This window comes from Kogia breviceps, chromosome 3, assembly GCF_026419965.1.
Source record: "Kogia breviceps isolate mKogBre1 chromosome 3, mKogBre1 haplotype 1, whole genome shotgun sequence".
Classification (NCBI taxonomy): Eukaryota; Metazoa; Chordata; class Mammalia; order Artiodactyla; family Physeteridae; genus Kogia; species Kogia breviceps.
In genome coordinates, this window is record NC_081312.1 from 526761 (window position 1) to 541423 (window position 14663).

At 66.8% G+C, this 14663-nt stretch overlaps 2 protein-coding genes across 3 annotated transcripts; both read right to left on the reverse strand.

The window, feature by feature from the left end:
- Positions 1 to 505: 505 nt before the first annotated feature.
- TEDC1 (tubulin epsilon and delta complex 1) lies at positions 506 to 8912 on the reverse strand. Of its 2 annotated transcripts, XM_059056493.2 has the most exons (8): positions 8732 to 8912; positions 8556 to 8634; positions 8045 to 8247; positions 7600 to 7755; positions 6450 to 6548; positions 3377 to 3463; positions 2739 to 2906; positions 506 to 1408 (listed from the first exon to the last, which is right to left on the reverse strand). In XM_059056493.2, exons 1-8 carry the CDS (start codon positions 8870 to 8872, stop codon positions 1073 to 1075), a joined length of 1269 nt encoding a protein of 422 aa, XP_058912476.1. In that variant the 5' UTR covers positions 8873 to 8912; the 3' UTR covers positions 506 to 1072. The 2 variants fall into 2 exon arrangements, with proteins under 2 accessions (XP_058912476.1, XP_066883718.1); XM_067027617.1 differs by lacking the exon at positions 3377 to 3463.
- Positions 8913 to 12133: 3221 nt separating this feature from the next.
- Positions 12134 to 13925, reverse strand: CRIP1 (cysteine rich protein 1). Its single transcript, XM_059058871.2, has 5 exons — positions 13623 to 13925; positions 12660 to 12754; positions 12531 to 12588; positions 12403 to 12449; positions 12134 to 12268 (listed from the first exon to the last, which is right to left on the reverse strand). Exons 1-4 carry the CDS (start codon positions 13660 to 13662, stop codon positions 12409 to 12411), a joined length of 234 nt encoding a protein of 77 aa, XP_058914854.1. The 5' UTR covers positions 13663 to 13925; the 3' UTR covers positions 12134 to 12268; positions 12403 to 12408.
- Positions 13926 to 14663: the final 738 nt, after the last annotated feature.

A 14663-nucleotide genomic window follows, 5' to 3' on the forward strand; every position in this document is an offset into this window, starting at 1 on the left:
GCTCACCCCCCAGTCTGGTCAGTGCTCCCAAGGCCAGTGCAGAGGCGCCACAGGTGTGCCCCAACCCAGGACAAAGGAGGCCCAGAATGGCCCAGAGGGGCCGGTGCCCCTGGGCGTGAGCCAGCGCTCCCCAAGCAGACAGCAAAGGCCAATGAGAAGGTGTTGTGGCTGGGCCCTGGGGCCTACGCTGGCCGGCAGGTCGGGCAGAGCACCCTGGGGGAGAGGGGAGCCCGGCAAGGGAGGCTGGGCTGAGGCCATGTCCGCTGGTGGGAGGGGGACGGGGCAGGTGCCAAGAAGCAAAGCCTCCTGGGAAGGAGAGGGGCCTGTTCTGGCAGGCTGGGGGCACATCCTCCGGACACAGATGGCTCTTTGTCAGGGCGGAGCCCAGCTCCCCGAGCAGTCTCGGGAACAAAGCCCCAACTGTCCACAGTGTCCTCCCCCACCACCCCCCGGGCACCACCCCGAGGAACGGAGCAGAGTCCCCCCCAACCCAAGGTTCCCACCAGGCGTCCCTGCCCAGCACAGACACAGACACAGACACACAGACACACACACGCACACCAGGCCCAGGCGTGGCCCAGGGTGGGGTGTACAAAGGGAGCCCAGGATGAGCGCGCTCCAAGGGCGCACCCAGGACACTGCGTCCCCCGGGGCCCTGACGCCCACCCTGTGCTGCAGGCTATGCCTGTCCGTCTAGCACCTGGGCAGCCCTGGACCAGCCCAGCCTCAGCCACCACTGCCCAGGGACCCCTCGCCCTGGGCCTGAGGGGAGCACCCCCTCCCCAGACAGAGACCTGGAAGGGTGGCGGAGGGACAGCTGGAGCCTCAGCCCTGCAAGAAGGCCTCCACGATTTATTTCCATGTCTTCTCCAGATCCTGAATACCCGTGGCCACCACGATAGGCCTGCCCCCAGCACTGCAGGCTGCGGGGCTGGGTACTGCCCAAAGTGGGGACCCGAGGCCTGGGGCCCAGCGTGCCTGCAGCTGTGTCACCCCTGCAGCGACCCGGCCTGGAATCTGCCCCTCCGAGGCGCAGCCAGGCTGATGGGCGTGCCCCTGGGAGAAGGGAGCATCAGCGTCCAGGTGGCAGGATCCAGACGGGGCCGGGCGGGGCTCCCGCCAGCCTGGCGAGCTCCTGACGACATTGGCCCTGGAGCTGGCGCAGCACCACCTCCAGGTGGGCCTCCCGGCTCCTCAGCGCCTCAATCACCTCAGGGGCCCGCAGGCCTGGGCCCCCGGGCGCCCCAGCCTCAGTCCTCACCAGCCGGTGGGGCCCGTGGAGCTGGGCCAGGCCGCAGCCACCGCCGCCGCCTCGCTCACAGACCCGCCGCAGAGCCGCCAGGTCCTGACCCACGGCCTCCCGCAAGGCCGTCCTCGCAGCGCTCCACTCGGGCCCACGGCCTCCGACCTGCACAGGGGACGTGGCAAGTGAGCTGAGGGTGACCAGTCTCATCAGGACCCTGGCTCAGGGCCCTCGGCCCTCCCTGAGCCCTGCCCCCAGCCCCCAGGGCCCAGAGCCCACCACTCCCAGGCAAAGGGGACCAAGTCCGGCGCCAGATCGAAGGCCCGGCCCCTCCAGGCTCTGTCACCCGCACCGAGCATCTGAGCCCCAAGCCAGAGGCCGTGGGGCCCCGGGGACAGGGCCAGCAGCCTGATCACCCCCGACAGCCCTGCAGGGCCTGAGCCCTCAGGACCACCCAGCTGCAGGCCCAGCTCTTTCACCGCGGTATTGCAGGGGGAGTGGGCCCGGCTGCCCCCAGCAGGCCAAGTCCTGCAGGGTCTGCTCAGAGCCCAGAGCGCAGACCCTCGGGGCACCCACCCCCAATCCCACCCACCGCTCCAGGGGGGCTCAGCATGTCCTCTGCTCTATCGGCTTCCCACTTTCCCACCGCCCTCGCAGAGGCGTGGCATGGGGTGGCCCTGACCCAAGGGGACACCAGGCTAAGGGGACGCCAGGCCGAGGACATGACCTGGTGAGGACACCTCTGGCCCCCAGGGCAGGCCCATCCCAGAGACCCTGCAGGCGGCAGGGAGCGCAAAGAGGCTGTGCCCTCGGTGTCCCCAGGGAACTGCCCTTACCCTGACCCCGACCCCGACCCCGACCCTCAGTGGGCACTGCTCCGTGGGTCGCAACAAGGAAGCATGAAGAGCCCTGAGCCCGGACAAGCACCGGCCCCACTTCTGGTAAGAAACTGCCTGCGAACGTCACCGGTGCTTCAGCTGTCACTGCCCAAGAGGGCAGGGGGGGCTCCAGCTTGGCCTGGCCGGAGGAGACATGGCCGTGCAGGGCCTGAACGAGCCACGCTGCAGGCCCCCAGGAAACACCCATGCTCCCCAGGGGTATCTGAGGGGAAAAGCATGCCTGCAGTTTACTCTAAGATGCTTCAGAAAAAGGGAATCAATCGATGCAGCGCACGTGGCCCACTGTTCACAGCCACAAACCCAGTGCTCGCCCAGTCCTGCTCATGGAGAGAGGAGGGTGGCACCCAGGTGGGGTTGGGGGACCCACATGTCCACCAACAGGTTCAAAAGGCCACAGGGTGTGAGTGGAAGCCAGCAGGGACGACACCAAAACTGCCCTGGGAGAACGAACAGACCTCCATCAGGGTGGCCAGGGTGGGGCGGCAGGGGCGTCTGGCAGGTGAGCCCACCCCCCTTGCAAACAGACCAAATGGTGCAAGTCCCACCGTGGGAGCCCCCCATCGAGCACAGCCCGGGCCAGGGCCCCAAGTCCTCACCCCGGCCTCCCAGGCCGCCCGCCGGGCCTCCACCGCCTCTCGCAGCTCTCCCTGCAGGGCCTGCAGCTCCTGCACCAGGGGCTCCAACGCTCCAGCCCCTGGCGTGGGAATCCTGGGCAGACACGTGGGCTGTGAGGCCTCAGGGGGGCAGGCGCCCAGGACCGTGTCCTGCAGAGAGGGACCCCAAGTGAGAGGGTGGGCGGCAGGCCTGGGCCTCACTACCAGAGGCCCAGCTCCCCAGCCGGTAGGGACAGAGGCCCAGGGTCACTTCCTGCCCCCGGGTCGCAGAGCGAGCTGGACAGTGACCCTCACCCCCGTGGGCCTGGAGGCCAGGGAGGCACAAAGGCCCGGCTTCTGGAAGGCCAAGACCCCTGAGAAGTCCGGGCCTCCCCAGGAGCTGGGAAGGGTGGTGATGGGACAGACGGACATCTGGAAAGAGCCACACACACAAAACCCACAGGCCTGGGTGTGAAACCGGCTTCAGGGCTGGGTGGGGGGGGCTTCCCTGAGACTTATCTTTCTGTCTGGAAAATGGGAAGACACCACCACCACCCCAGGGCTGCTGTGGTCAGACCAGGGGAGGGGAGGGGAGGGGAGGGGAGGGGAGGGACAGGAGGTGGGTGGCACGGCTTCCTGACCATCCACCGCCAGAAGACCAGCTCCCGGCGACGCCACTGGAGGGCCGCCTGCAGCCGCGCGTTCTCCCTCTCCAGCCTCCGCAGCAGCTGCAACGCAAACCGTTAAAAAGCCGCACAGTCAGAGAGCCCGGTGGTGCGCCCGGGACCCTGCCTACCCCGCCCACCGTCTCTGGCTCAGTCGCCTCGGCGCACCCGTGGGCTGACCCGCCTCCCTGCAGGGCACAGCACGGCAGGGCAGCCTCACCTCCAGCACAAGCAGGCCAAGCCTACCAGGCCTCTGACCACACCAGTGATCCCCCAGGCCCCCCACAAGCCTGGGTCCCACAGGACCGGGGGCTGAGTCCTGGTGCCCCCTCACTTGGGACCCCACCCCACATCCCCCGCTGACCGAGGGCTGCACTCCGGAGGCTTCGGGCATACAGGGAGGCCCCAGATGCGGGAGACTAGCGGGTCCTGGGACTCCCTCCCTGGAGCCCGCTGGAGCCCGAAGGCAGGGCAGAGGCTGCGCGGCGCCCAGCTTGGAGGCAACGGAGGACAGACTGGGGACCAGGGTGGGGAACACAGACGCGCAGCTCCCCGGCCCCGGCCTGCAGGCTCGGCCCAAACAGCCCCGCACCTGTGGACCCCGTGGCCCAGCGCATGGGCACACGCTCCCGTCCCTCCTGCCGAGGCCACTGTGGCCTCGGGAAGCCGGACAGGGGCAAGGCCAGGCACGGTCCCCCCCAAGGGCCCACGGCAAGCTGCGGAGAGACAGACGGGCCCCTCTGGGACGGCCCAGGCCAGCACCCGCTGTGCTCCTCTCTGAACGCAGCAGCCAGCACAGTGACCCATCCTCCAGTACCGCTCCTTCTAGAGGGGAGCCCAGGGGTGTGTTCTGGGGCCAGGACAAACAGCCGAAGCCGGCAGCTGCCCTGTCGGCGGACAAGAGCCCTGCCAGGCCTCCACTCACTGAGGTGGGTGCCCGAGCCATGCACACCAGCGTGCCTGCCAGGCGACCAGGGGATGCACATAGCTGGACAAGGGGCTCCCGGGCCAGGGGGCCAGATGGGGGCGGCCTTGAACACCAGGCCCAGGGCCCAGCCCACGGCCAGTGGAGCAGGGCGAAGGCAGGCCTGCAGTGAGAATCGCCCCGGGGTCTGGGGGAGGGCTGCGGACATGGGAGGGTGGAGCCCACATGCCCACACCACACACACACACACCCCGCTACATACACCTGCTGGCCAGTGAGAAGAGCAGCTTACTTAGTTCCCAAGAACAGTCCCAGAGGGTGTCCACACCCCCACGCCCCAAGCCACAATATAAGAAGACTACAGGCCCAGCCAGTAACCAAGGATGCCGCCCAGCCACTCCACAGCACGCCTAGCCACTGACAGGGCAACAAGAGATCATTCCAGAAGCTTCTGGGACGCATCCCAAGAGTGCAGCCCCTTCAGGTCAGCTGGTCCAGGCTGCCACCAGCTCCCCATCCAGACTCCTTGGAAGGAAGCCAACTGTCCCCACGCACCTGGCCATGCCGTTTTCAGTCCTGTGGCACCAACATGCACCACCCTCCAGGAGGGGAGCCGAACCCGCCCAGGCCCCCCACAGAGGCTGGGGTGCCAGGCAGCACCAGGCTGGAGCTGGCACAGCCTCTGCTCTACTCAGACCAGGGAGGGGACCAGGGGCAGGAGGCCCGGGCCTCGCCGAGTCACCCCTGAAAGGGAACAGAGCCTAGGGCATCTCAGTACGCCCAGATGCTGCCTCAGCACCTTCAGGGCCAAGCACAGCCTTGCCCAGGTAAAGCCAGCCAGGCACCAACCAGGAACGCAGGCCGGACAGGCACCAAGGGCCAGGCAGACATCCCCAGGTGGCCGCCCTGACCCCACAGTGGGGATGCAGACCCCCTAGGAGCACGCGGCTCTGCAGCTGCGATCAGCTGGGCCTGCCCTGAGCCTCAGTCCTCCCACCCAGCCAAGTGCCCCGGGACAAGGCACTGCCAGCCTCACACTCTGCACAAGCCAGAGCCCAGCACTCAAGTAATGGCCAGCCTTGGGCCTGTCCCAGGACCCACTGGCCAGGCGAGCCCAAGGGAAGGAAACAGTGATGATGGACAGGGTCTCCTGAAAAGGTCGGCAGAGGGTGGGGCAGCAGCAACCCCCACCTCCCCGTCAACAGGTGACACATGCCCAGGCTCAAGGCACCCACACCACCGGCTCGGACCCTTGAGCAGTCTTCCTTAATTCCAGTGGCCCCCCTCGGCTGGCCGCCAGCCCGGCCCAGACACCTGTGCTCTTCCCACGGCCCAAAGTGTGCCCAGCCACGTGCACGCACACAGCAGCACCGGCTGCTCCAGGGGGCAAGAAAGGCCCTCAGGTTGCACGTGTCTCCTACATGGGCAAGGGGGTGAGCCTCGGGACTCCCATGGTGGTCCAGTGGGTAAGACTGCACGCTCCCAAAGCAGGGGGCCCAGGCTCAATCCCTCGTCGGGGAACTAGATCCCGCATGCTGCAACTAGAGTCCGCATGCCACAATGAAGATCCTGCACGCCGCAACAAAGATCTCACATGCCGCAACTAACTAAGACCCGGCACAGCCAAATGAATAAAATAAATATTTTTTTTTTTAAAAAAAGGAACTTCATGGTGGTGCAGTGGTTAAGAATCCACCTGCCAATGCAGGGGACACGGGTTCAAGCCCTGGTCTAGGAAGACCCCACATGCTGCGGAGCAACTAAGCCCGTGTGCCACAACTACTGAGCCTGTGCTCTGGAGCCCGCGAGCCACAACTACTGAAGCCCGTGCGCCTAGAGCCCTTGCTCCGCAGCAAGAGAAGCCACCGCAATGAGAAGCCCGCGCACCACAACGAACAGTAGCCAGCCCCGGCTCGGCTCGCCGCAACTAGAGAAAGCAACTAGAGAAAGCCCGCGTGCAGCAATGAATACCCAACGCGGAAATCAATCAATCAATCAATCATTTTTAAAAAGATAGTGGGCTTGGCTAACACCCACAGCTCAAAGCCAGCCGTCTGGGTCCCCCACCCTCCCAGGCTCCTCCTCACCTTGGGCTGCGCCCACCGTGGTCCCACCCGCCCTCACCTGCCGGCCACCTTCTGGGTCTCTGAGCAGCTCCGTTTCGGTGACAGACAGGTGGCCAAGGCTGCGGTCGCTGTGGCAGCCACGGGTATATGAGTGGATCTGAAACAGGCAATGCAGACCCTAGGCTCAGAAGGTGGGCACCTCGCCCCCGCCAGCGCTAGGCAAGGACCTGACAGACAAGGAAACAGGGTTCAGAGAGGGGCAGGCCCAGGAGAGCAGTCAGCACTGCCAGGAGGCTGGCCCAGGGCCCAGAAGCCACCAGGAGGCCATGCAGAGGGAGGGGCACCCCACCCAGCTCCCAGGGGAGCAGTATAGGTAGAGTGGGGCACCCCCGCTTCCCCCTCAGCTCATCAGGTGCCAGGCCCACGTGGTGGCAGCAACAGCCTCTGCACAGGCTCAGTGGTTCATTGAGCCCAGTGGCAGGGACACGGACACAGGGAGGGAATCCCAGCGAGGTGGGGCCTGAAGGCAGCAGGGAGGTGAACTGGTGGGCGTGCCCCACACAGACGAGAAGCTGGAGCCCAGACAAGAGGCAGTGAGGGGCCCCAGGAAACACTAGCTGAGCAGAAGACCCTCTCCCAGGGGCAGAGCGCAAGGCGGCGGCGTCTAGCACCAGAGAGCCCCACGCTGGTGTGAGCCCTGGGCCATCCGCCCAGCCACCGCTCAGCCCAGACCATGCACTGGACCTGTGGGGACACCTGTGCCCCAACAGCTGAGCCCTACCAGCCTTCCGGAAGCCCATGAGCCCACACCCAGGATGCGGTGGGAGGGGGTGCCTTCCTCGCCATCTCGTGTTCAGGCAGCAATGGCTCCCCAGGGCCCCCTTTGGTGCTCGGTGACATAGAGTCTGAAGCTTCTGGGGAGTTCTGGGGACAGGAAGGTCGACCCTGCAGGCTCCTTGCCCCCCTGATTCCCTGCCCCACAGATGTCCAGCAACACCTGCTCTAGGCCCCCTCCTGGACAACCTGGAGCCCTAGGGTCAGGCTCTGGGCCACCCCAGGCTGTGCCCAACAGGTCAGCTCCCAGCCAGGCCTGGGAAGGCCCACATTCAGCCAAAGGCTGGGCCCCAGCCTGAGATGGGAATGCTGGACAGGCCTCTATAGCACAGAGGACAACTGCCCCTGGGTGGACAACGCATGCGTGGCACTACCTTGCCCAGGAGGGCGCACTGCTCCTGTTGACTGGCCATCAGGTTTCGCCACCGGAACCGCAGCTTTCCCATCAGCCACTGCAGGTGGCGGATGTCCACACAGCCATCTGCTTCCACGCTGGGGGCAGGAGGGCCAGGGCTGGCCAGGGCCTCGCACTGGGGAGGGGGCAAGGGTCACACACTGCTCCCACACCCCAGGCACAGACCACGAAGGGGAAAGAGAAAGGAAGCCCCCGGGAGTGAGAGCCAAGAGATCCCGGGGGTGCCAGGAAGAGCTGGGTAAAGAGCCTGCAGGCACGTCCCCGGCCCTGACCTGCCTCCGTGTGCTCACCCAGGCATTCGGGGCAACAAGACTGACCCCCACAGGGCTGACCCCGCCGGTCCGGTGCCCACACCCAGGATTCCCGCCCGGGCAGGGCGCGGCTCACACTCATCCCTCACCCACCTCGCACACAGGCATCTCGTCGCCCAGCTGCACGCGGTTCTGGGTCAGCAGCCGCTCGGGCAGGGGTCCGCGGGCCAGGAGCCAGGCCAGGGCCAGCAGCAGCTCGCGGCTGCCCTGGGAGCCGTCGTCCGGGAGCTGGGCCAGGGCCCGCCTAGGGTAGCCCTGGGTGCGCAGCGCCAACTTCACAGAGCGGACCTGGGCCTCTGCGGTAGGAGACGCCAGCTCAGGGGGGACACCCACTGGAGGTGACACTACCCAGACTCCTAAGGGACTCCCGCGGGACGCAGAGCAGAGACCATGCTTGCAAGGGATTAGCAGGGGCATTGGGAGCTAACCTGGAGGGGGGAAGGGGAAGGGCTGACACGAAGGGAGGGGAGGGGTCTCATCGGGGGGGGGGCAGTGGGCGGGGCCTTACGGAGGGCTGTCTCGTGGGTCGTGCAGTGGGCGGGGCTCTCTGGGTGGGCGGGGCCAGAGCCTTACCAGGCGGGCCTTACAGGAAGGCTGGGCTTACCCAGGGAGAATGAGGCCGAGGCGCCGTCGGCCAGCTGCGGCGAGAGCACGCGGAAGAGCAGCCGCCAGAGCGCGGGGGCCTGCGAGGATCAAAGAGCGACGGTCAGCAGGGCTGGCGGCGTCCCTGCGTCCTCCCGGAGCCCTACTGGCCCCGGCCGCCTGCCCTGCTGGCCTCACCGCCTCCGGACGGTCGAACTTGGCGCGGCGGAAGGTCTCGGGGCTGGGTCCGGCGGGCAGCATCTGACTCAACGCGGCGATGGCCTCAGGCAGGGCCCGGGCCGCGTCCGCCGGGTCCACCCTGCGACGCCGCCGCCCCATGCAGCCTCCTCCCGCCTTTCTCAGATTGCGCGCCGCCGCCGCCGCCGCGTCCTCGCGTCCAATCCCCGCGAGAACTGCGTCCCCCCGTCCAGTCACCGTTCAGGTGCCGCCTCTGCTGGGCCCGCGCCCAACCACCGAGTAGGCTGAGACACGCCTCTAGCTCCTGCCCAATGAGCTGTGCCCCCGGCGTTTGAGTGCTGTCTGTTCTGTCCGGTGCGGAGGCATTTCCGGTGCGTCGGGGACCTATCGGCGTTGAGAGTCTCGCGGGGTCCGCCCTCCGGGACTCAATCGCGGCGACACCTGACACTCTCCTCGTCCGGACCCCACCAATCAGCCCCTTGCACTAAATGGCAGCCTAGCAGCCGCCGGAGGGTCAGCGGCGGCGCTCAGGGTGCCCCCTGCGGCCGGGAGGCGCCACCGACACGAGGGAGCGACCCTCCGCCTCCGGAAGCCCTCTTTGGCCTCCGGAAGCCCTGGGACCCCGCAGCGCGTACCAAGCCGGAGACGCAGGGGCCAGCGCCCGGGTACCCGGGGACGGACCCCGACGGCTAAACCCCGCAGCGCGCAGGCGGGTGCTCCTGCCGGCCGGCCGGCGACTCTCTTCCACTTCACACTTACGCCTGCATACCCCGCCTGGCCCCTCCCCGTCCAGTCCATCGTCTGTCCGGCTAACCCCCGGTACCCCCTACCCCCATCCCCACCCCACCCCGGCCTCACCTCTGCCCTGCACCTATAGCCTCTCCTTCCTGACATTGAAGAGACAGTCTTCAAAGGAGTAACCTTTCGGAAAGCAGTTTGGCGGTTCTTTCAGAGCTAGATTTAAGTCTACCAGACGACCCCACAGTGCCAGTGCCCGGAACCTGTGAGGACCCGTGTTGCCACTCACGGACGTTCAAGGCAGCTCTGTTCGTAACAGCCAAACCGAAACAACCCAAAAGGCCGCCAGCTGAGCAGTCAGCCCTAGGACGGAACCCTTTCGGCACCACTGATGCGGGTCAAAGTGCCAGGAAGCGCAGACACAGAGGAGGGCAGATGCAAAACACTGTGTTGTATGTGCCTTTCATCTATAGGAAGTGTCCAGAAAAGCAAGTGTACAGAGACAGGAGGCAGGTCAGTGGTGGCCTGGAAAGAGACCAGGACTGGGGAGTGGCAGCAGACGTGCATGAGGGAATCTTTGTGGTTAAGGAGAATATGGTTTAGAACTGGATTGTGGTGACGGTTGCAGAACTCTGAACTGGTTAAGAAGCATCATTGGGCTTCCCCGGTGGCGCAGTGGTTGGGAATCCCCCTGCCAATGCAGGGGACACGGGTTTGAGCCCTGGTCCGGGAAGATCCCACATGCCGTGGAGCAGCTAAACCCGTGCACCACAACTGCTGAGCCTGCGCTCTGGAGCCTGCGAGCCAAATAAATAAATAAATAAATTTTAAAAAAAAGAAGCATCGGATGTGCATAGGTGAGTTTTACGGTATGAAATTATACCCAAATAAAGCTGTAAAGAGGACAAAGTGAAGGAAGGAGAGGAGAAAGGAAAGAGAGAAGTGATGAAGAGAAAGGAAGCAGGCCTCCCTGGATCCCAAGTGCTCCCCAGACAAGCCCCCCTCCAGGCCTCGCCAAGCCCACAAGAAGTGCAGTCACGCCTGGTGCCCCACCTTCCACCTGGTCCTCACCTTTGCCCGCCCCCACGCCCCCCCACCCCACCATCCCCTGCCATCTCAGGCACAGCAGCTGCTCACTCCCTGTGTCCCCCCAGAACTAACCCCTTCTCCAGAACTTGGCCTCTGACGCGGGCATCCCCACCCCAGGAGGCTGTTTCAGTGGCCACCCGACAAGCGCCACGGCAGCTTACCCCCCGAGAGCCCTCCTCCCCCACGGGCACGGGGGCATTGTTGTCTGCCCCTCACCCCACCTTCAGTCCCCACCAGTCCCCTCCTGAGTAGGGGCTGGGACCAGCACAGGCCTCCAGTCTGGCCCTGCCTTCTGTCTCCACAGCTCAGAGGCCATGCTGCTAAGGCCTGCCATAGCGCCCTGGAGCCTTCACCCGACATGGTCCTGATTGATGCATCGGGTCTGGAACCCGATGAGCCTTCTCCCTCTCTGGGCCTTTGCACCTGCTGGGCCTTCTGCTTGGAGCGCCTTCCTCCCCAGCCTGAGGCCTGGCTGACCCACTCTCCCTGTGGGCCTCAGTGCTCTAAGCGCTCACCTCAAGTCTGCCCCCCACACCCAGACTGTGAGCCACACGGTGGCGGAGGGGCCAGGAGTCTCTGCTGCCCTTTCAGGGCCACCTCCCAGCAGCTCGGCGCGGACCTTCCGGTGCACCCACTCCCCACTCTGTGCCTGCTCTGGCCACAAGCCCTTAGCTGCTGGGCCCCCAGATGACAGCTCCACCCCTCTGCACCCCACCACTGAGAAACCGGGCCTCACTTGGTATTCTCTGCTCCCGCCTCCCCCGCTGAATTGCATGTGTCCCCAGAAGCACTCCAGCTCCCACCCCTTGGAATTCAATGAATCACCCAAATCTCACACATGCACACACGCGCACGCGCACGCATGTGACCCCACACACCACCCTGGGGCCCCCCACGCCTGTCCAGCTCAGGCCTGCCGGACCCCCAGCCAAGCCATGGGGCAGGGCTGAGGCCATACGCAAGGCGGAGATGAGCCCTCTGGGCTTCTTAGATCAGCTGAGCTCTAGGACGGTGGCCGTGTGCCAGGGCCGGAGTGTGAGTGGCCAGCGGGGGGAACGGCAAGGGCTCCGAGGGTGGCCCAGCATGCAGCTGCTCCCTTAACGGAAACAGGAGTGTTCAGAAAGCCGCTAGCCGCTGCCCCCAGCCAGTCCTCAAAGTCCCCATCGGGCAGCTGGCCACCTGCTAGTCCCTGAACATGGCGCGGGGGCAGATGAGGCAGGTGGTGGCCAGCGGGGTGGGGACGGGGGATGGGGACAAGGGTGGAGCAGCAGGAAGTGGGGAGGGCAGGAGAGGGCTCCCCACCACAGGTCCCCAGAGCTCAAAAAACGGAACCAGCTCGGCGGATTCACCCTGCAGCCTCATGTTCCTGCTGACCAATCCCAGAGCTGCAGAGGAGGGCTGGGGCATCTGCGGGGCTGTCCAGGGTGGCTCCCCGGCAGAGTACCCCCGCCCCCGCCAGGGCAGTGGGCAGCAAGGCTGGCTGCAGCAGGAAGAGCAAGTGCCCGGCAGGGCCTGGCATCAGGGCCCCCAGCCACAGCCCCCTGCGCCGTTCCCCCAGTGAAGTGCACACACAAGTAGGTCTCCCAAGCGTCCGGGTTTATTGAGGGCTTGAGGGTCTACAGGGGAGCCCCAGGTGCCTGTGGGGAGGGCCTGCCATCGGCCCAGAGGGGCAGCGCCCTGGCGGGCAGCCAGGGATGGAATCTCCAAAACCTGTGCAGAGAGACAGGGACAGAGGTGAGTGCAGGCCCCGGGAGTGGTCGGACCTCACTCAGCGTGGGAGACCCCACTCTCCACTCTCGGGGTTGGCTGGGCTGGGCAGGGCAAGGGGGATGGGGGGGGTGTACCTGGGTTTACTTGAAAGTGTGGCTCTCTGCCCCACCGCGCCCGAAACCTGCGGAGAAGCAGTTGGGCGGGTTAGGGGTGGCCAGGAGCTGTGGAGGTCAGGGTCAGGTGGGGGCTGCAGGGAGCATACCTTTGGGGCCGAAATTGGCCGCGTAGCAGGGGTGGTTGCAATAGGGCTTGCCTTCATGCTGCAGAGAGAGGCGCGTGAGGGCCTGTCACCCCTCCCCCATGCCCCGGCCTCCCTCCAGGCCCCACCTACCTCGGCGTGAGCCCCGGAGGTCAGCGTCTTTCCACATTTCTCACACTTCAGGCAAGGGCGATGCCAGTCCTTCCCCAGGGAGGTCACCCGCTCAGCTGCAGAGGGACAGACATGCCCCCCACACACAACCCCCCCGTGAGGTGAGACACTGCTCCAGGGACACGGGGCACACCCACCTGCTCGCACAGCACCTTCTCCAGCCACCTCTGCTCCAGGCCTCGCCCACGCACGCCCGGTGGCCCACCCAAGGTCTCAGCGGCACCTGTGCCCCACGGGGGGAGAGGGGCACCTCCAGTCCCCAGCCAGTCCCGCCCAACTAGCGGGGGTGGGCGCCGGTCCTGAGCGCGCCCCTGAGGGCTTGGGTGGGGCTGCAGGAGGAGGCGAGTGGGCCTCGGGTCGGGACCCGGGTGGGCTGCCGGGTTGAGCCCTCCGCCTCTGCACCGGTGACGGCGGTGGGGCCTGAGGGGCGCCCTTCCCCGAGGCGAGGCGGGGGGAAGGCCCTTCCCCTGTGTGGGCCCCGGGGCGCGGGGCCGGAAGGCGGCGCCCAGGATCTGCGCGCGCCTGCTCTCGCGCCCGGCACGCCCGTTTCCGCGTCTGTTTCTACTTAGCGTTGGGAGGGGCGGCCAGAGCCCCGCGTTCCTTCCTGCCCCCCAGGGTCCCCGCCCAGGGCGCGCGCGAGAGGAGGCTGGAGAGCGGAACCCAGAGACGGGCAGAGACCCAGCGGGCCCCGGAGAGACAGCGGGGCACGGAGATGGAGGGCCGTCCGACGCAGGGGTCCCGACCCGCACATCCAGGCGGCCGCGGGCAAGGCTGAGGCGTCGCCCCGAGGCGGTGCCCCAGGTCCCCCTGCGCCCCCGGCCCACCTGAGCGGCCCCGCGGCGGGGATCCTGGGCCGCGCTTCCGCGTGGGGCGGCTCAGGAACCCACAGTTCGAGCCGGGGAGGGTGGGGTGGAGTGCGCTCACCAAAGTACACTTCCTTGTTGCACTTGGGGCACTTGGGCATGGTGGCGCCGGGTCCGGGGCGGGCGGCTGAACGGGAGCGGAGAGGAGCGCGGGACTGGGTGGGTCGTGCCGGGTCCTCGTCTTTCAAGTACCCCGGGACCCCGCCTCTTTGGGACCCGCCCCTAGCGCCCCGCCCCCTGAGCCCTGGACTTGGACCCAGAGGCCTCGGACCCAAGCCAACAGGCCGAGAAAGGTCATCTGGTCCACGCCCGCCTTGGGGTACGACCCCGGCCTAGCCGACGACAGAGCGTGATCCGAGCAGTGCAGGAGATCCGTGGGGACTCACTGAAGGGGCGGGGCTGGAGCACCCGGAGGAGCCCCGCCCCTCTCCCTGGACTCTGGACTCGCCGGGTCCAGGATCTGGGGCAGTGGGCTCCCCAAGGGCAGGAGGGAGCACCCCACCCCTAGCCCCAGATATGCCGGAGCCAGGGAGGGAGCCGGTCACCTCTAAAACGCAAAGAGATGCAAACCAGCGTGTCCCCTTCCCCAGATGCAGGTTTGCGGACACCTGCCGGGGGAGCCTCAGCCTGGTAGCCCTCCCGCAGGACCTCCGCTCGGCCTTCATCACGCGCGGGGCCAGGAGCTCCGCCCCGCCCCGCCCCAGTCCCCCACCCCCAGGGACGTCCCGGTCTCTCACGCGCCCCACCTCAGGCCCGCCCCTGGAAGTCCATCGGACCGCAGCGGGAACGTCCCCAGGGAATTCAGAAGAGGGGACTCCGCGACAGGGCGTCCCTTTCCTCCACGGGGATGGCCATCGGCTGCGGGGGCTGGGGGTTCTGTGGCGGGAAGTGGGTGCGGCGACGCCCACGCCGGCTCAGGCCTTCTGGGAGGTGCCGGCTCTGGCGGGGGAGGGGTCTTTATCTCTGCGGGAAGCGCCGAGTGCAGAGCGGGCCAAGTCGTCTGTCCAAGGAAAGCGCGAGCCGCCCCGGAGCCTCTCCCGTGCCAGGCAGAGACCGCGGACCCCACCCGCCCCAAGAATGGGGGAAGACCTAGGGGGCTGGC